At 39.2% G+C, this 22,286-nt stretch overlaps 1 protein-coding gene across 3 annotated transcripts in view; it reads right to left on the reverse strand.

Moving 5' to 3' along the window:
• EFNA5 (ephrin A5) overlaps positions 1-22,286 on the reverse strand; it is a 274,147-nt gene that overhangs the window by 37,221 nt on the left and 214,640 nt on the right. For all 3 annotated transcript variants that reach the window (XM_045837997.1, XM_045837994.1, XM_045837995.1), the window contains exon 2: positions 9,053-9,345. In XM_045837997.1, coding sequence (XP_045693953.1) covers positions 9,053-9,345 — 293 coding nt within the window. The remainder of the gene's footprint in view (positions 1-9,052; positions 9,346-22,286) is intronic.

The raw sequence follows: 22,286 nt of genomic DNA on the forward strand, positions 1-22,286 counted from the left end.
CTGCCCACAGATGTGAAATGGCATTCATTTCTCTGAATCTTTTTAACAGTACTTCATCCTTTATTCAAGTCATTTAACAGGGCATGCATTTCTTTTTAAAATTCTCTCCATGTGACTAATAATAATGCCCCAAATGTACAGAATAATAAAGTGTTTTCAAACCTCCTGTGTTGTTATCAACTGCCTCCTCCACCCTTGATTTCACTCAGACTCTGAAATGTGCTGGGTGACATGTCTGCACGCCAGCCAGGCCTGAGCTATGCATTCTAGTGCAGAAGGTAACAGGGCACCTGGCTATAAACAACCGTTTTCAGAAGGGAAACTTATAATTAACACAGGAAAATATTCTGAAGTCCCTAAATATCCTCTTTCTTGTTCTTTATTTAACCTTCATTTAAGAGCCCTTTAAATCCATTCATGCTTTTTGAAAGATGGCTAGGGACAACTTGAAACAGACACAATTCTCTAAAACTCATTCTTTCAATAAAAAGGTGCATTCTTGCAGGTTCACTAAAGACCATGGGAAATGTATAAAGGGAACAGAATGACTATTTTCAGGAAGAAATCTGATACAGTCCCAGACAAACTTCCAGTGTCCAAATGGAGAAAAACTCTTCTATTGTATGTTCAAAATAAAACAAAACTTTAGAAAAACCCCTAAAATATACTCTGAACTTATATCTGAGCAATTGTTATTTGATGTCTGTGCCATACTTATTCTTTTTTACTATAAAGATACTAAAATTTAAAAGTGTCTTGACACTGTCCTTCAACTTCCTTTTCTATTGAATCAAATATGCTTTGCTGAATATTGTGATCAGAATCTATACATTCCCCCAAACACAGGGGGCGAACTACTAAATAAACAGTCCGTCCAGAAATTTCAGTTATAAACCCGTAAATCTCAGCTGAAGTATAGGGCAGAGCATTTAATGCTAAAATAAGACTCCAATAATCAAAAACGTTTTTCAGTAATAAAAGCAAAATGCACACACACGTTGTAGCAAATATTGAGTTGTCCATTTTAAGAAAGTGCATTGTACTTATAGGTCACTTCCCCTGCAAGAATAAAAGACTATGAAAGATGGAAAAGATTACCTCCTGCTTTGATAAATGTGCTGTTTGACACTCTTCTGTTTCAATAAGAACAACTCAAGGAAAAAGGCGGATTGGCGTGAACTGTCAGGCCCCAAATAATTATTAATGGAGATTACTACAGTAAGCTGCTGAAAAACCAAACATCTAAAAGGGAGTGAAGACTCCCTTAGGCATATATAATCCCAGCATGTAATTCCTTCAGAAGATAGGGCATGGACTTAAAATGTGAATCTTTACTAGGCATTCATGAAATTTTTTACTCAACTAAAATATCAATCAGGAATATTCAAGTTGCCTTAACTTTTTAAATGATACGAACATTTCTGAATGTGGATAATTGAAGTTATCTATTTCAACTTGTCCTTGAAAAAATATTTCATCAATTGAATCTTGGAAATAAAGAATGTGATAATAAACTATTACTATATACCCATTTTACAAATGAAGAAAGTGAGGATTAATGAGGTTAGGTTACCCAAAGTCACACAGCTATTAAGAGTATATAAGAAGGTTTGAGCTTCAGGCTGCATTTACCAGAGTCTGTGCCTTAAAAAAAAAATCCATTCTCTTCTTAGATGTAATATATCCCCAGAATATATTAAGACTATATACCCAAAAACATTATTAAGAAACTAGGGAGCTGCTGCAGTAGCTACAGTAAAACCTATGGCAAGTTCTAGTATTTCTCTGCTTTTCTCAAACACCAGCATATAAGAAATAAACAATTTTTTTGTTCTATTTGGTTTACAATTATGACAGTTATTCATTCAGTAAATATATATTGATAACTCTTCTACCTATTGTTTTCTATTTCTTGTTAAAAATATACAGCTTTACGCGGGCTGCGAACCAAAGTGTCGCAGGTTCGATTCCCAGTCAGGGTACGTGCCTGGGTTGCAGGCCATGACCCCCAGCAACCACACATTGATGTCTCTCTCTCTCTTTCTCCCTCCCTTCCCTCTCTAAAAATAAATAAAATCTTTAAAAATATATATATACAGCTTTAAATCAATGTTATGGTTTAGTAGACTCCCCACACACTATGGAGAGCTCGCCTGACTTTTGAAACACTTCCATGAGAAACTACACTCTAAGTTCTGACAACTTGCCTGCAAATAAGCTTTAGGAACATATTCAGTTGGCAAGTGAAGGACTTTCTATATGTTACTCATCTTGATTTGCTTAAATATTCTTTTATATATTAAAGAATAGTCAATACAGTAAGGTATCTCTTAAGAATTTAGGCTATTTTGTCAGTTTCAAAAATTGTATAGTGCAGCCCTGACCAGTGTGGCTCAGTTGGTTGGGCATCATTTTTTCAAAACAAAAGGTTGCTGGTTCGATTCTCTGTCAGGGCACATGCCTGGGTTGTGGGTTTGGTCCCTAGTCGGGATGCATGGGAGAGGCAACCTATTGATGTTTCTCTCTCACATCAATGTTTGTCTTCCTATTTTTCTCTCTCCCTTCCCTTCTCTTTAATAGATAATAAATTAAATATTTTAAAAAATATGTAGTGCGTACTAAAGTTGCCTCACAACTTAAGAGTGTAAGCTTTTAATTAAAGTACATAAAACAGAATTAGCAGTTAACCATCATGCCTTCAGGTTGTCGTATGCTATGGATTTATGAATGATGCACATAGTAATATAAACGGTCCTCATGATTTTCTTTCTAATTTTGAAAAATACGTATACCAAAAAGACTGAAGTAGAAGTCTTCAGCTTCCTAAAACTTCTTTTCATTAATGAGATTTTCAGGGTTCTAATATCAAAGAAATGGACATTTTTTCAGCTTTGTACTTCTATCACTGTATCAATATAAAGGAATAAATGTGTATTCAAGTTCACTCAACAATAAGCTTAGGAAGGGTATATTCTCCAATAAGCTCCCAGAAACTCCTGGTTCCTACCTGGGTGATATGACTGCAAACAATTGATATCTTTACCCTGAGTATCTTTTGAAGAAAATCGGCCATACTTTTAATACAGCAAATGCTCAAATAATTCTTTGTCATTATAGTATCATCTTCAGAAAATGGCATTTGCCTTTCTTGTTGTAGGTCTCCCATTAAAACTCACTCACTCCTGAAGCAAGTGTGGAATAATGACTTGTTGGGAACCACCCTGCCTGGTTTTAGAAGCTATAACCTTTCATGGCTAAGGCTGAGTAAGAGACCTTAGGAACATAAGCCACTAAGGAGAGAAAGCATATCCTCCTGGTAGAGATGCAACCTCTGCCCCTTTTATCTCACCCTGCTTGGCCCAGGTTGGATAACTGGTTAGCCAATGACAGGTGAGATTCTCCAAGGGAGGGACAACCTAAGACAGGCACAGTTGCAAAGGGGCCCATCAGGGAGTGACTTAGGGGACTATAGAAAAAGAGTGAAAGAGCCACACCCCTCAGCTTTGTCATAGTCTGAGTCCTCATTCTATCTACAAAAGGTCTCCTAATCTCTTGGCTGCCTGGATCCCCCACCTGACTTAAGCCTAAAACAGTGCCGGAGGCAGTGTGGCCCTGTGCTGGAATGGGCAGTTTCCAGGGGCAATTAGGCCTAAGAAAATATGCATAAAATCCTTTGAAACCTGCTTTGCTAAGAATACCCTCAATTTAAATAATAAGTGTCCAAGCATAAAATGAGCTTGTTTCCCAAAGTTTTACAGCCCTTTGGTGTCACTCTTTCTATCTGACTCTGACTCAGAATAAGCCCTCCTAGTTCTTTGAATGTTATCTATCTTGTGATCATTACTGCCTGACAATGACTGATGAGGAGCTTTACATATACGCCCTGTATTCCCATGCAAACTAAACCCAATAAAATCCCATTGAGGAACAGGCTCAAGGCCCTTCTCCTGAGAGCTTGGCCACCTTTCCTCCCCAAGCAGATCACATCTCAGTAGAATTATTCTCATCTGCAGCCCAGAGGATTCTGCAGGTGGAGTGCCACCGCCCCCCACCCAGTGACTCAGACTGCATGTTAAATATTTAGTGGATTTAAAAATAATTTCTTTGAAAATACAACTTTTCTGGCTTCTGAAGTTATATTAAAAGGATCAACCATCTAGGAAGATATAGCTGAAATTTCTTTTGGAGAAAGAAAAGTATCCTTTGGAGAGCTGAAAATGTATGTAACTGTGTTTAAAATGCATCTTGCTACTATCTGACTTGGGTTTCTAGCAGCTCATAAAGTAGTCTTTTCTAAACATCAGTGCTAATTGTTCCCAGTCTTTTAAAATACAATATTAAGGTTTTCTTCCCCCTTCTAAACATTTGATACCTAGGGTATCTTTTCATTTCCTTAGTTGCTTACTCACTTAATTTCCTCTCAGATTAGCTACTTCCTATCTGTGTAAACCTTTTCAAGTTACCTAACTTTTTTTGTGCCTCAGTTTGTTCACCTGTAAAATAGGAAGAACTGCACCTCATAGTGTTGTTTTAAGAATCATAGGGCGCATAGAACAGTACCTGGAACAGAGTGAGTGCTATCTAAACATTAATTAGCCTCATTTATTTAACAACTACTACATGCCAAACAATTTAATTCATAGCATAGAGCAGAAGCAGTTGTGAACAAACAACTGGAAATATCTAATGTTGGAGGTGATGACTGCTTGAGGAAAAATAAAGCAGGGAAAAAGTGTAGGGAATGATAGAAGTGCTATCTTCATAGGGGGACAGAAGAGCCTGATAAAGACTATTTGTTTGAGTTTTTTTGTTTTGTTTTTTAGTGTAGACTTAAGAAAGTGAGAGGCAAGGAGCTGGATGCCTCAGGCAATGAGTTCCCCAGTCCAAGTACAGAGAAAGCAGCAAGGTCCTGCTGTCCAGGGCGTGGACATGTGGACAGTGTATGGAACAGAAAGGAGGGCAGGTGGCTGGAGCAGGGCCCACAGGGCAAAGATGGGTAAGTAGAAAGTCCAAGAGGCTGAGGGTGAGGAAGAGAGGAGTACCCGCCAAGGAGAACCTTGTTGGCCAGGTTAGAGGCTTTGGATTTTTATCTTGGTGAGATAGGAAGGCAGTCACTGGAGGGCTTTGATAGAGTGGCCAGTGACTTGCATGAGGAAAACAGGTGTCTGCTGCACTAGTGGAGATGATGGTTTGAACAGCATGGCGGAGGTTTAATAATTCTAATACCTAATAGGCCTCTCCACTCTACATTTCCCCTGGATATCCTTTTAACTGGCATTTATCAAACAGCCACTAAGTAGAGAAAAGGCATTGGGCTGGGCCATTTTACAGATGTTCTCTCTCACCTTAGTGGTGCAGCCCCTTCAGTAAAACAGAGTAAGATTAAGATGTTAAAGCTCCAAGGAATGTTTGAAATCATCTGTTTCAACCATATTATTTTACAGTGTGGACCTGGACATCCAGAGAGATTGAATGATTTACCCAAGATCATATAGCCCATTTAATCAAGAGAAGGGCCTAGACTCAGGTTCCCTTACTTTACAAAAGGGGATATTCAAAATCAGTGTTAAAAAAAATGAGTGTTTCTACTGACTTACAAAAATAACTTATTGTTCCTTATTTTCCTTTGCCTCTTCTAATTTAAAAATAGCAGCAGCAGAACTTCTTTCAAACCCATTCTCATTGGTTAATATTTATGAGAATCATTTCTAAAATGAGTATTTTTGAAGTTTCTAAAATAACTCTTTGCCTTAGGAAGTCTATGACTATTGCCATAACCTATTGACGGGTAGTTCTGCAAATCTATCACTGATAGAAATACCACCAACTTTCTGTAATTCAGTATGCCAGTCCACTTACCAAAATAACTCCTGTAGATTAAAAACATTATTTGTCAGATGCAAAAATTGGCTCAGTCTGCCTTAGCAATAATCAGTTATAACAACTTAATAGACTGCCTGTTCCCACAGAAAAAAGGACAGAGCATAGAGTCATTCTGGGGGAAAATAAAGGATCTAGAACTATGGAGAATATTTTATTTTTAAAGTAAATTAGAAACTTGATTTGAGATATTTCCAACTACTGCATTTCTTAACTTTGTATACCTCAGGGAAATGAAGCAGGAAATAAATCTTGTTAAGGATAAAGCCAAACTTGACAAGCCCTCTCTAATCTATGTCCTTTCTGAGTCTAAGTGGTGAGGTGGGTATCCTGTTATGATTTATTCCTCTTTCTTTCTCACAAATCCAAGGTTTCGGCTGAATTTTGGTCCCCCCTCACTGCTACATGCAGCCCTTCCTCTAGCACCCTAAAGCAGGACTGTCTTTTTTTTTTTGGCAATAGGTTTCCTTTTTCTCTTAGAAAACTTGGAAGAGGTTTTAAGGCTGTGAAGAGCTGAAATCTACCCCTGGCCTCTAGTAAGGACATTTGGAAAACTGACTGGTAGGCAGTCAGCTTGTTCCTGAGATCAGCACTAGAGCTTCTTGTGACGCAGTAAGTGTGAAAAGAACCATTTCCCAACCCCTTTGTTCATCCCACACATACTAGGAGAGAGGAAAATTCAACCGAGGGCCAAGTCTCCCCTAAAAATACTCTAGTTTAATTATGACCACAGTACATTAAACGTCTGTGAGAACGCACATTCGCTCTGTTGCTCAGGCTCTCAGCAGTGAAAGAGAGAGAGGGAGAAAACCCTTTCAGTCCTAAAAAGACAGGAGAGGATGCTCTCTTGGTTCTAAAACATGGTTCAAAATTCAATTTAACTGACTACAGGCCACTGGGCTTCTTGTAAATGAACATCTCCTCACTGCTAATTTTGTGCTATTTTACCTTTCATTAAAAAATGTAATTCAGGTTAAACTCAGCTGAACAGCAAAAAGCTCTCGATATTTTGAAGCATTTTGGAACAATTACTTTGACAGGAGCCCTTGACAGTTAAATGACTCCGTTAAATGAATGTTATAGAAGACACATAATGGTTTTTAGTGAAATATTGAATTTAACCACAAATGAGAAAAACGAGTCATAAGCACTATGGGTATATTTGAATAATAACATCTTGCTTATGAACCTCAATGGATTCTGTAATTTCTAATAATCATGCAATCAACTAGTTAGCTGGTGAGTATGTTTCCCATCTTGGTGCTCTCTATTCATTTTGAGGTTTTGCTTTTGTGTTGTTTTTTAACCTGAGAAACCAATATGAAAATTTGGAAATGCAATAACTTCCTCCTACACTGGTATGGTATTTTATAGTTAGGCAATTAATGAGTTGCCGCTCCACAATGAAATCCTCGTCCTTTCTTTTTCTCATTTGCTGAATGAGATTCTCTCACAAAGTAAAAAATCAGCAAAAGGCCAGAGCCTGCTGCCTGAGAACGTGTGAAATCACTGCGCGCCAGTGTTTCCTCCATCCGGGGGCTCAATATTTCTTTTCTTATTTTATGGATCGAATGTGAGATAGTATCAAGGCTTTCACATGTTTTCTCATGACTAACGACTGAAATATGCACTGAAATAATAAAACGGGTACTGTTCAATTTCCTTTTTAAATTCAGTTCCAATATAAGTGAGAGTGCCCCTGTGATGGTGAAATCCGGCTTATTATGTAAGCTCTGTTTTCTGGAGAAGAAGGGAAGCTAGAAATCCTCGTAGACTTAAAACATGTGGGGAAGGAGTAGGTGGGGACACTCAGACGGCAGCAGTGAGTCAGAACAGGAATGTTCTTCATCTTGTTGGTCTGGCAAGCGGGGGTGAGAAGTCAGTGCTAAGCATACAGGGTGGCGTTGCGTGGATCTGCACACCGTGTGCAGCTGCAGGTCCTGGCCCTCCAGGCAGGTGAGGCACAAGCTCCACCAGGGTCCCACTGCTCCCTGCATTTATCTTCATTCTGCAATTGTCTATTTACACTATGGTTGCCTATGGACATGTCTGCTCCCCACTAGACAGTTACTCCTCGAGGACAGACAGCATCCTTTCATCTTGCCCCCCCTCCACCAACACCTCTGAGTCATGGTATGCTGTTCACTAAATGTACTTTTAAACAAATAACATTTAACTCCTTCAGCTGACAGTTACAACATGTAAAAGGCCAGATCACGTAAACATTTGATATTAGATAAAGGAAAGTCCAGATAGAGACACAGCAAGCTGCCTAAATTAGATATGACCTCACACCTTGCTAACTCAAAGTGTGGTCCAGGGAACAGCACACTGCCACCACCAGGGAACTTTATAAATACTGAGTCTTGGGCCTCACCTCAGACCCCGTAAGTCAAAATCTGCATCCAACAAGGTTCCCGAGTGACTTATGCACAGAGGATTGAGAAGTATTTACTTGGAATGTATAGCTAGGATGATGCCCGAAGCAGCAATGGTGTGTGTGAGGGAGAAATGGGGGCCATGGCCATGATTAATGCAGAGGTCCGCTGAAAGAGTTTTAGCGCTCTCTCAGGACACAGTCACTTAATGCTCACAGGTGGGAAACTCACTTACACCAGGTCCCTTGGAACCCTTTCTAGATCCTTCTTCACGGTCTTTCCTGTTTAAAGGCACAGCTGCTCTTGATAATTGTCTTTTGTCCTTGGTGCAAAGATAGTATTTATCGTCAGCATGCTGACATTTGCTGGAGTTTTGGCTTTCTTCACTGAAAACGTGGATGATTGAAAGGATACTGCTGACACCTGAATAAGAAATCCAATGACTCCAAGCTATGTAAATTTAATTATTTCCGTTAATTTTTTTTTTCAGGAATCTCTTTCTTTTCTTCAGCTTTGGAGAAGTCTTAGCAATTTTCATTTAAAAGAAATACAAGTCAGCAGTGGTTCACTGAACAGGCTGACAAGCAATTTCATAGGGGGAGAGGCGCTGTGTCTTTAATCTAATTTGTGCTCTCAATTCCCAGCTAATGTATCTGGGGACCCTGATATATGCATTTACAAGGAGACATCTGTAATGTAGAGTCCAGCTCGCTGCAATTCTCTGAAACACGGGTAAAAAATTACTCTGGATTCTTGCAGCTGCCCCAGAACATGATAAATCTGCATATACTCACAGATGTAGAAATATTCCCGGCCTGGCCTGAATTCAAATCCTAGAGAAAAGGGTGTGAAGAGCTGGAATTTTTCAGAGAACTTCAGTGGTCCATTTGGAGAATGAGGCCGGTTACATTCCCATCTCTTGAACCCTTTGGAAGTGTGGTCGCAGGCACTGTAGCCATCAAAGTTCACCATGTAGAGGACATAACGCTCGGTCTTGTCTTCCGGGACTGAGTCCTCATAGTGAGGGCAGAAAACATCCAGGTAGTCATTGATACAGACGTCAATGTGGTAGTCACCCTTCTGGAATCTGTGGGAAGAAGGAAAGGAAAAGCTGAGGTTACACAGAGAGGAAAGGCTTTGTGTTTGGAATCGGTGGTTGAACCTTTTATAGTGCCATGACAAAGAGATTTATTATTTTAAGTCATTTTTGTCACATGCCATTGTGATTAGGGACTTGGTTTGAAATGCTACTGTTGCTAATCAAAGAAACAGGCCATTTTACAGAGGAATTCTATTACATTTGTTCCAAAATTTTGAAACAAATATGACAGAATTATAAATGACTGAATCCTTCACATTCATTTTAAGTATTAAAGATGCTGATTGCTGTTTTCTTTTCATCCTTAAAAATCACATATATTGAAGCAAACTTTTCTTATTTCTAAAATAGTATTTCATTTAATAAATATTTTTGAATAAATGAATAAGTAATTTAAAGAATAAATGACTGAATTATTTTTGTTATAATTGAGACCATTCTCAATTTTCTGTGCAAAATGAGAATTAGAGTCACAAAATTGAGAGAGTTTGAATCATAAAATTTAAAAGTTGTTAAGAAAACTCATAGAACAACATTTACACTTTAGAGGACAATAGAAACCTAATGCATAATGATGAAGCAGTGAGTGACTGAGCTAGACCTGGAATGGAGGTTTGGTTTCTAATTAGGTATTTCCCTTAGTAAATCTGTTTATGTCACAAATTCGTTTTAGCCAGTCTCTTTTATTTTTTTTGATGCTTTGTCCCTTTCCAGAGTAAGAAAATTGAAAATATCTAATTGGAATGATTTTCCACCCATTTTTTTAAATCTTGCAGGTTGTGCTCTAGGGTTGGGCTGATGAATAGTGAAAGTAACAAGCCAAATGACAAGAGCAAAAGCCAGGGCTACTTCACCCTGAAATAGTTAAAGTGTATACAAGCAAATGTGCATATGCAAGCACACACCACTTCATTCTTACCTAACAAGTTTTGCTTCTTCGTTTTAACTAATATGCCTTCCCCCATTGACTGCACAGTATTTCTCAGGACCCAGCAATAACCTGAAACAGGAACTGTTCTACACACACCTTTCTAAACTCAGGGTGGAAAACCTAGGGAAAAACCTGTGTTTTTGGCTAGTGAAGAAATTCTTCCCTGAGCCCTCAGAAGGGTCATCATAAAACTGTGTTACTGCTGAAATACAACACCCATAAAGCCATATAATCTTCAAGTCAGAGAGTCTCAGTGATGGTGCGCTAGTCTATTCCATTTTTGGACATTTCTAAATGTTAGAAACTTTCTTCTTATATTGAGTATAAATCTGCTTCTGTGTAATTTCTATCCAGTGATCCTACTTCTGCTGCCTGAAATTACAAAGAACAAATCTAATTCTTCTTCCACCAGGTAGTCCATAAAACATTTGGAGCTGTCAGCTATATCACTCTCTATCCTCCTTTCTCCAGACGGGAAAATCCTGATTCCTTTCGCTATTTCTGGCATAAGTTCCTCCAGTTTCCCAGTGCTGTCCTTAAAAAGCAGCACCCAAATGTAACACACACCTTCCATGGGTTGTTGGGACCAATGTTCAGCCTAGGAGAAAGACTACCACCTTCATGCTGGCTGCTAAATCTTCACTGACAAAGCCTAGATTCCTTTTGGAAATACAATATATAAAAGTGGAAACGCTAATTTTGAGTGAAGAGACTGATATTTATGGACTGGTTTCTGCTGCAGGTTGAGTGGGAGAGTCATAGGCCATCTGGAGCCTCAGTTTCCTCATATGTAATTTGGAATAATAATGGGAATGTGCCTTGCTATCCTCACACAGCTGCTTCAAACCTCAGATGAGGAAATGTATGAAAAGCACCATGTGAATGTGAAGCACTGTTAATAATATTATCAGGATATATTAAAGCATATTCAAATGGGTCATAAAAATATTAACTTTTAAACATCAGAATAAGAATATCCCTGTTTCCTTTTTTAAAGATCCTAAGTCTGTCCTCAAATATCAAATGATCTACAAAAACTCCATTTGCTTCATGCATTTGGAAAGCAGCATGCTGATTTACACAAGGGAAAATAAGGAAAGATGATCAGATGACTTTTCAATGAGAGGGTCTCAAAATACAACTTTTAAAAACAAAAAAAACTTTCAGAAGTATTTATTTCTGTATGTTTACAATGATTATGGAACCAAGTTTACTTTTTCTTCATTACTGGCAGACAACGATTTGTCAAGATGCAAGGAAAGCCTGTGTTGCTTTTAAAAGATTTTTGAACATCAAGGTAACATCACTGCCAAAGTACAAAGAAAAGACACTGCAATGCTCAGATGAAAGGGTGCTGGGCTATGAATCACCAGCACTCAAGAAGAGCCTGACAAGTTCTGGACGAGAGCCAGACAAGAGCTGCAGCAGAAGGCAATGCCCAGATGCACTTTATATTATTATATTATTATTATAGATTTTAAAGACATTCAAGGGGGATGTTTTTCCTTTCCCCAAGTATCACTTATTTTAGCTTCCACTAGCACTCAACACTGCTTAAAAGTGAAAATAAAAATTAAAACCACCACTGTCTAGATCCATTCTATTATTGCTTTATTCTACAAATTGTCATAGTATTTTGATGCCTCATATTTAGCTTCCTTTTTCCAATTTTTATCCTGTTAATATTGCTAATATTTTAGTAAACCATGAGACTGAAAACCTGGTTTACATTGGGTTGACCAGTTATCCCTTTCTGGTAGTATTTTACTTTGTGTAGGTTGTTAAGTAAATCACCGTGAAATATATTTTTAAAATGTGACTGCCCAAGAATTAGTAGTTCTACTCATCTATTTATGCGACAAAATAAAGATGATGATTCAGCACAGAACTTACACTTATGTTTCAAAACTTTAATTTATAAAAATTAGTTAACTAATGTGAATTTGAAGAAGTGTCAATATAAACAAAGACAATAATAAATCGGAACTCGTAAAAGACATCTGCATAATGTACCAAGTACAGTCCAAAGAAAGTTTAGGGTTAAATATTCTAATACTATCCTAAATCATGATCGCTGGCTACAAATGTGCACTGCACCATTATTTTCTGGCCTAACTCTAAAGAAGCACATTATTACTGAGTGCTTATTGTGCTACATTCGTTATCTCAATTTAACTTCCATCAGAAATCCCACAGAATAGACATTATTTGTACACCATTTAAAGAGGAGAAAGCTGCGATTAAGAAGCCAAGCAATATCCTCAATGTTACACAACTAGGAAAAGATGGAGGCAGAATTCAAACCCAAGCAACTCAAGTTCTGACCTCCAAACTGAAGCTCTCCACTATACCACTTCCTAAGACAGCAAATTGCTGTCAAACTCTTCAGTCTACTCTGTATTCCCCTAGAGGGATTATTCTCATTCTTGATGGGTTTCAGCTCTCTTCTTCATTCACTGAGGCAACAAACATTGACCACATACAGGAAGTGCTATGCTACAGCTTTATATATGTTGCACATGACGTTCTTATTGAGTGGTTATAATTAGTTTCATTTTACCAATGAGGAAATTACTCTCAGAGAAGTTGTAATCCTCTTAGTTCAATTTTTTTTCGTAGGAAATAAGTAGCAGAGTTTGGATTTTAACCCATCTTACATGGTTCTGAAGCAGATTCTCTTTCCTCCTAACCGCAGTGGCTTCAAAGCTTTACCAGTCGTAGTTGACCTTATCCAACTTATACTGATCTTCTAGGAAACCCTGCTTCAAGGTTGAGTGGGTTGATCCACTAGGTTGATGCCAAACTTCTACACTGAATGCCTAATAGTACATCACCACTTAGAATAAGCCCCAGATCACAGGGTTAGCACCCGAATCATGCACATCACTTCAGCCTTTCATGGCCTCGTGCTGTTAGGCTTTCACAAAAGGGATCTATTTTCCATCAGGAAACAGCTTTCATGAGCTTTAGCTCATTTTAAAAGAGCAAATTCACAGAGGAAGAACGATTCCACATGCCCCTGTTTACAAATGCCATGGGCAGCACAGCCACTGTTTCAATACAGCTGTAAAGTTCTTGAAGTATGTTCTCTTTACTCCTTATCCTTAATTCCAACCATCGTAACTATGGATCTCTACCTCTCAGAAATCACTGCATATTATGAAAATATTATCAACAAGCCAACTATAATTATAATATAATCTCTACTAAATTATCACAGTGGTTTATAATGAAAAAGCATGCACAGTTACCACACTTAGAAAAGTAACTGTTTTGGAGTGAAATGATTGCTGCCCTGGCTCTGCTCTTGCAACACAAAAGTCTCCAGCACCAGGAAACATCTCATGCACAGAACGATGGCCCTTGCTCTCCACTGGGACGTGTGGCCGCTCAGGTCAATGCTCCTTATAACATATAATAGTATGTGTATTCTGTCACGGCAAGAATACATTGTACACATTAATCAAAATTTGGCAGAAGACTGGTTGAGAATGTCATACGTATTATGAAAGGGTCATTTTAGTTAATTAAGTAGAATACAATTCTGCATGGAAACTTGTTCTTTGTAATCAACTCAATTACCAAAAATGAATTATGTACTTGATGATAGTTCTTGATGACCCAGAGGCTGCCTAGAGAATTGAGGGGGGGGGGGGACCACATTTCGGGGCTATTAATAGCAAAGGTAACAACCAAAGTTGGGATTTGAGCGAGAAAACCTATATACAGATGTGTGTTTGTCTTAGTTTGTCTTCAGTACTTAGCTGATTCCATAGCTAAATTTAATTTTAATTATAAATTGAAAACTATTATTCATATCTGTCTCCTTATTTCTCCTGTGTGGAGCAAATGAATCATGACTTGCATTTTGGAAATCAAATGAAATAAAGACAATATAGGTAAGGTAATGGTTGACAATGTGCCTTTTCCTTTAGTTACCAACAATACAAGTTTCTTCTGAGACAGGGACCACAACATTGCTTTGTGATCATAGTTAACCTAAACCATAAGGACTTTGCTCCTCCTAACGAAATACTTTATTTTCAAACTTGGGTGCTTTCAGTGGGGTGGACTTGAGTACTCCAGTCTTTTACTTCAAGCAGAAGTTCTCAGTGTACTCTGCCCTTGCTTCCTCTTAGCTATAGCAAATAGACATCATCTAGCTTTCTTTCTCAATGGACGATTTTCATGTCATTGACCTTCCTTCCTCCCCCAGTACCATATGCTCTTGTGTTGTGAGACTGACATCTGGGGAGGGCAAGTCCAAAAGACACACAGGCAATGCTGTGGGATTCAGACTGTGGAGGAGCAGCATCAAATCATCCCTCCTGCGTTCGCCTTTAGCCACTTGCCCCTGTAGTGCCCCTCTCCTCATTCCATCCTCGTTTGCTGAAACCAAAATGCATTTTATTTTAGTAGCTGGAAGAGGAAGGGGATGGTGCATATTTAAAATGTTCTAAACTGGCCTTTAGCATATGTTGCTGGCACAGCAGATAGCCTGCTTCCAGGGAAATATGTACTGAGGTATTTTTATCAAGCAGCTCCTGAGTGAAGTTTCTTCACTCCATAAATATAGAAACAGCATTAATGAAAGGAGACAGAGTGCTTATTAGAGGCTAGGAAGCTGTGAGATACTTTATGCCCCTCTCATGTAATATTTTAAAGGATTCAATAATGAAAATGTTATTTCTCATGAACTGGATAGTTGATTATTACATTTCAAATATATTTTAATCTGTCAAAGTGGTGATTGTTTTAATATTCCTATTTGAACAGAACTACGATGTCACTTCTTTAATTACAAGGCAACTTAATATATTACATTTTGAAATTGAAATGTTAAAGAAGGAGATGATTTATGGTCAAAGATTAAGCACATTTATCAGCTTAAGGTTCCTCCCAAAATTTCAACTAAATCTGGAGCAAATATACTTTGGCAGCACTGTCTTTCAATTCTACCATTACTGATATAAAGGCCAATTTCAGAGTAAGATGTTTCTTTCTAACCAAAAGAATTTCCCATTTGTCCTGAGGGCCTCATGGGCCCAGCAGCAGACATGGGGTGTGAATGTGTTTTGTGAGGAGATGGGCAGAGAGGCAGCCTCTGTTGCATAACATGTCCCTTCTTCTCTCCTTCTGTTACTCCTTTCAGCACAGAATGCAAGCCTTATGGCTCTCCTATCCTAAATCTAAAGATGCTCTTTTTTGTTGCTGTTTTCTTGCAGAGGTTAAAGCATGGACTATAAATGGCAAATCAGACTTGGGGTAGATAAATGATATTAGCATTGCTATTGAGGGGGACTAAAGAAAGATTTTTCTTTTACTGATTTTAAGTGTTTCTCTTCTCTCATAGGCTAAAACATGTCTGTCTTACAGATGTATTGGTAACTGGCCTTCATTTTCAGGTCTGAGATAATCAGTCACAGAGAGTTTCACTGTTACCAGGCCAGTTATTAAGGCTGAATGAGGTATATAGTATATGATGAGCAAAACACATCATTTCAGGAAGTCCAAGCCAACTCTTTCAGGTTCCAGAACACACCAATAATAACTAAAATTCCCACAGAAGTGCAGGTTTACACATTGGGAAAAAACTATTCAAGGATGAATTTAAGAGATGTTGTAGTTGAAATGCTGTATATGCTGAACACAAACATTTTCACCCAATGAAACATGAGACACTGACAAAATATTTAGAACACAGAGTTGGTGCTCTAATTCCAACTAAGCTCTTATACATGCACGTTTTGGTAATGATGAATTCTGCAGCATGAGAGCTTTGCTTTGAATTCAGCAGTGGTTAGCAAAGGGAATACACCATATTTACTTGGTCAGATATTTAGAATTCATCAGTGATTTAGGATAGTGACCTGCCATTCCCCTTCCCATATGTGCACATGCACTATGTGCTTCAACAAGTGACTGAAAAATCCCACATTTAATACCGATTATTCATATGAAATAAGTGGATAAAATTCTCAAAGGACTTTCACTTGTTGCTTTTCAAGAACAAGACACATCAGTCTGAATGACTTTTCTAAATTGGTATCTTCCCAGAGTAATACCTGTTTCAAGTAAGGGCCCACTAACTGTTTTCTCCTCCAGTATTTTAACTCCTTTGGAGTTTGTTTTATTAGCTTGACTGAGCCCTCCAAAGGAAACAAAGCATTAAATTGGCAGAGCCTAAACAAGACTTCCCTTCAGAAACGGACTGGGAGTGTTGGGTGACAGTCTAATTGCTTCTGCGCCCCCAACCAAGGCCTTGGCACGGGAGTAAGGATACGTCAATGTCAGCAGGCCAAGTCAGCCAGAGAACTAACCAGGCAGAATTCTGCAGACCCACCAAGCCCAGAGCACTTCAGTGGTTTTGAGAAATGGATTAAAATAAAATGAAGAAATATCATCTGGCAATCAGTACATGTCCTACGAGAGGTCACTTCTACAATGCAACACAGGTTCTTCCCGATTCCTGCAGCTTCCTGACAAACCTGCCCTTCATGCTCCACGTTACCCAGACTCTTGCATCGCGTCAAACGCACAGAACAGAGTGCCTGCCACATATACACAGATCCGCCAAAAGCAGGCGCAGGAAATCATTGAGCAGGTTATCCAGCCACTGTCCTAGGAGAAAAGGATTAAACAAACCGATTCTGTTCAGGGGATTCGGGAGTCAATCAAACAAATAAGCCAACTGCTAAACTGCTTGCACACAGATAGTCCTTTTGTGTCCTGTTGGGATGGAGTTACTCAGTAGAATTTGAGACTATTCCTAGTTTCAATAGTAAAAACATAAGCAAAATGCTTTAATAAAAATCCCTTCTATTAACCAACTCAAATCATGATTTAATTGCTCTTAAGTACTGGTGTGCAAACAGTGAAATAAATATTTGTATTATGGCTTGATGATCACTTATTGGAATCATTACCAGCTAAGTCTGAAATTTGGCCCTGACTTTTCAAAAATTGGGATGGGGTATTTGAGACCTACATGGGGTAGAACTAAGTCCTATTAATCTATTATTAAACAAACAAATAAAATGACAAGCTGGAAAGAAATAAATGTTTGTGGCTTTCTTTTGCTCAATCATCATATAGCAAAGGGAAACATATTTGGTAATGCTAGGGTATAATAATAATGTTTCATACAGAGTTTCAGGGTGTAAAGCAGACACTGTTCCTGTTTCTATGTAAACTGGCATGTGAAGAGTTGTTTTATCTATTCTCTTAGAGCCCTGTGAGCAGCTGAATACAGATCTGGGACCAGGCAAAAGGCTAAAGTGAGTGAGAAGAAATCTGGCATCAGTAGAAAGCAGGTGGTGGGTATAGTCATAGAAAGTACTGATTTTGTTCAAGGTAAATACATTGATTTACAAGAAAACTGGACTGCACTGAAAGCAACTCACTGTAATGATTATTAAAATATTACTTCTATGAGACCTCTTTGTATTGACACAGGACAGAGCTCCCTGAAAACAACACTGGTGTTCTGAAAACAATGCTGGTGTTCACTCACTTCAGTATCTCCAACACTTAGCACAGTGTCTGCGCACTGCAGTGACTGTTCATGACCAAAGAAGGGACATTTAGCAGGAGGATATTAGGAGTAATACCTAAAAACAGGAAAACTGTGTGAAGTGCCCAATAATCTCCTCCTGTGTTCTGGGTCCCATGTCAAATTTTGTGTAGCACTAAACAATATTATAAACAACGGTCAGGATAGGAAACAAAATAGTGGCTGGCTGCAAAAAGGAAAATGATAATCAAGACCGTTGTTCAAGCAATGTTATAAAATTATGCCTAGCCGAGTAGACAACTTAAGCACCTAGGGCAGAATGAAAGTTTCTCTCTTGTCATTAAGTCCTCTATTCAATTACCATTTATCGGGGTAATTAAACACTGGAAAGTGATGCTAGGCTAATTGTTAGATTATGATAATTACATGTCTTTGCTATGCTACAGCTGATCAAAATAAGATGTGGTCCCATGCACTTAGCTAAAGCTGCTCTGTAATTGTCAAGACTTTCGTAGAGGGCTAGGCCATTTATTACTAATTCATTACAAATCAGGCGGAGAAGCTTATTATTTGTAATGCTTCTTTCTCCTCCCCACCCCCCATGGTCTCCTGGAACAAAACTCCCAAAAGGTTAAGCAGAAACTGCTGCCTCTCATTGGCCCACTTCCATCCCAATTACACAGCTGAGCAACATTAGGTGCCTCTATTTGAGAGGGTTCATCAGACTGCTTCACAAAATCCTGCGACCGCCTATCACATTGGCAGGAACATCCAAGGTTCCCTTTCAGCCTCTGCCAACCACTGTTCTGCTTGGAGCTGTGTCCCAGCAACCACGAGCTGGCAATCCAGAGCATCTTTTGGTTCTGAGGCTCCCTTCTGCTCGGGTCAGGCCTAGACCAGGCTGGGGTATGCCAGAATTTGCTCCAGTTAGCAAGGGGCATGGGCCATACAGGCTGTCCCCCTCCTACTAGGAAGTCTGGTCTCTGTTCCCCAAGCCAGGGTCAGGAGAGAAAAGCAACTTTCTCAGGAACCAAACAGTCACCTCAAAGCTACCAAATAGGCTCACATCCTTGTAGAGAATGAATAGAACCAATCCTTTGTCCTTGGCATTTCTGGGGGTTAGAAATCTCTCTTTCCACCCCTCAACTAGCCATTCCAAGTCACTGATAGAAGACGAGGAGGCAAACAGTGTTTGAGATTCCTCATTTGGCTTTATCCTGAGATGTCCCAAGCTCTCCGCTGCACCCATATCATTCCAAATGCATTTATTTCCATGGGCCATTGCTAGGCGGGGCAAGCACAGAGGGTCTGGTTCCAAGTTGAATAACTGCCATGAAGTTCATGTGATGGTATGGTTCTCTGTTTTAGGATTTGTTTTCTCCGATAATTTGGGCAGTGTTACGGACCGAGTGTTTTAAGTCCCTACTTCCCTAATTCATATATTGAAGCCCCAATCCACGATGTGACTGTATTTTTGGATACAGCCTTTATGGAGGTAACAAAGTTAAACCAGGTCATAAAGTGCAGGGACTTGATCCAACAGCATCAGTGTCCTTCTAAGAAGAGATGCCTGAGAGCGCCCCCTCTCCTCTCCCCCTCTACGTGCCTCTGCAAGTCAGGAAGAGAACTCTTACCAGAACCTGGCACTGGGGAACTTTGATCTGGGACCTCTCATCTCCAGAACTGCAAGATAATCAATTTCTATTGTTTAAGCCACCAAGTCTATGTTATTGTGTTATGGCAGCCTGATCAGACTAACACAGGCAGTTTAAAACTTAATTAATGGTGGAGTTGGGGGTGAGGTGGTACTGAATTATATTACTGCCAGAGACACCAGAGATACAAAGAACCAATGAACAACATCAGGTAATAATGGCCAGGATGGAAGAGAGTGGGGGGAGGGGAGGGAGCAGAGTTAAGCCAACGCTGGTACCCTCATGCCCTGCACGGGGGAGACACTCAATGTCCATCTGCTCTTCTGAGCAAATGGCTGGTCTGGGGGAAGAAGTCACATTATTTTCCTAAGTAAGGATAGTTTCGCCTCTGAAATTAACTCACGACACCATGAAAATGACTGTATTATCACCCAGCAACTGTGTTATCTCACTGTTTCAGCAAGGCTTTTGCCCAAAGATAGAGTGAAGGGTGTTACAGAAAAGTCACATACTCCATTTTACCCTTCCTTGACCCTGGAAATTAAAATAGAATATGCCGCCGCCTTTCAAAAATCATATTAAGTGCATTCTCGGGGCAAAACAAACCGTGAGGTACATCTGTTAACACCAGAATACATAAAACTGTCATTTTACGCACACATTTACTGGTGGCCTGTGGCTTAAGACTGGGGAGCAAGGGAACAAAGGTACTTTGGTTCATCACATAAAGATGGTTTTGCGCTACTTAGTATTATTATTTCCTCCCCACACTCATTAAAAGGATATTCATTCATTCAGCTGGATCCTCTATTTACTTTTATAGCCTGGACCACAGAAAGATATATGCAAGAATAATGCAATCATAAAAAACAAGAAACTAATTGCTCTATCCCAAGGAACCATAAGGCAGGGAAAGAAATAAACAATTCACCATTTATTTTTTAGAAATAAATCTCAACACTTTAGGGAATTCTCAAGTGCTCTAATATCTCCATGCACTTAAATGCCTGTGCACGTCAATGACAGAGAATATAGTTGTTATCCCCTTCCCCTTTCATTTTAATAAGTTCTACTTTCAAAATGTCCACCTTGGAAAAGAACTACAGTTCAAAGCAAATGCACATGACCTTCCTCTTGAACTTTCAGAATTTTTGGTCTCGCTACAAGCTCTGAATGAGCCACTTATGGGGACTGTAAGGTTTCAGAGGGATGGTTAATGCCAAGACACAAAGATGATGAAATGAGAGGGTGATAATGGGCACTCCATGCTGGGTGACAACTCAGCACCCTGGGCCTTGAGAGGACAGGGTCACAACTGGCTTTCCTCAGCACTCAGAAGTACAATCCCAGACCCCAAGGTTTTTTTCACATGCACGTTAACATTCTGTTGCTATCCAAATGTTCAAGCCAAGAGAGAAAGGGGGGGAGAGAGAGAGAGAGAGAGAGAGAGAGAGAGAGAGAGAGAGAGAGGGAGAGAGAACTTGAACTACTATGGAGGCACAGATTCAGGGGTTGACGAGCTGGGTCCAAAACAACAAAGGAATGTACGAAATGCATTAAAGGAGCCTGGGTCTCAGCACAGAGTCTGTACGCCGGTGAGGACAACTGTGACTCACTGACTGATTTATTTACAAAATAGGGCAATTTCATATTTCATTTATGGATGTTTTATGTCAACATCTGGACATCTACTCTGTGTATATCAAATATTTAATTAAAATCATAAGCCTATTTTAGTAGTCTAAAACATAAACTTAGGTTTTTTTCCATTCCACAAATACAGAGTATGGTTTTCAACCCTATGTCTGGGAGGTGATGGTGTAGGTTAAAAGGGAATTAATTCGCTTTGGTACTCTTCAGATCTTCTGTCTCAGAACAACCTGTAGTTAACAGATTCACAACAGCAAGACCCACCCAAGGATGTTTTAATGAATCTAGTCGTTACTTGACAAGCCTGAGTCTCGGTCACTAAAGGTGCTGGTTACTATCGTTCTATGAACATGACTAGAAAAAGTAACATGTGACATGCGTGGGCCAAATGGCCTGCAGAGAAACACTATCGATGAGGCTGACAAGGAGTGTGTTCCCTGTTGGTGCTGTTAAGCCGCCCGAAGTATGCACTAATATGCAGAGAACATTAGAAGGAAGGGAGAATGGAGTACTGGCTGCAGAAATGCCTTTTCCTTCTGCCCGCCTGTGCAGACAGTAGGGCTGAGCTGGAGGTGCATTTACTGAGCACGGTGTGAACACCTCAGCTTCAGGGTGTGCATCCTAAGAAGTTATGAAAAACTGTTTTAACCCACCAGAGGAAATATACTGAAAACTGGGAACTATGGGAAGTGGTTTTTTGTTTTGTGGCATTGAAACTAAAGGATTAAACTTACATACACATAGCAGCACTTCCTGGTACAGTATTAATTTAGGTGTTTGTTTTTTTTAAATCAGGGTGGTGTCTTCAAGATTAATATCTCTAAAGATGTCAGAGATGTTTGGAAGTATATGGAAACATGAAATAATGCTCTTCTCTTTTGGACAATTAGGATATTTAAAAATTCATATCACACAAGAGAAGAGTGTTGGTTCTAATGACTAGAAAAATGTATAGGGCAACTCAGAATTAGACATATCACTCCTGTTTTTCTTGATGGTAAATTGCAACCGAGCATTCTCAAGCACTCACTAAATTAAAAATGGAATTCTCAGCATTATACTTGGAACTAAGTATTTACGTACACTACTGAATCCAGAATTCCTCACACATAAAACTTTCTACAACTGGTTTTGGTGCAACAACCACCACAATCAAGTTACTAGAGTTGAGAGTGACAAA

Source organism: Phyllostomus hastatus, unplaced genomic scaffold, assembly GCF_019186645.2.
Source record: "Phyllostomus hastatus isolate PE091 unplaced genomic scaffold, TTU_PhHast_1.1 phas_contig_254, whole genome shotgun sequence".
Taxonomy (NCBI): domain Eukaryota; kingdom Metazoa; phylum Chordata; class Mammalia; order Chiroptera; family Phyllostomidae; genus Phyllostomus; species Phyllostomus hastatus.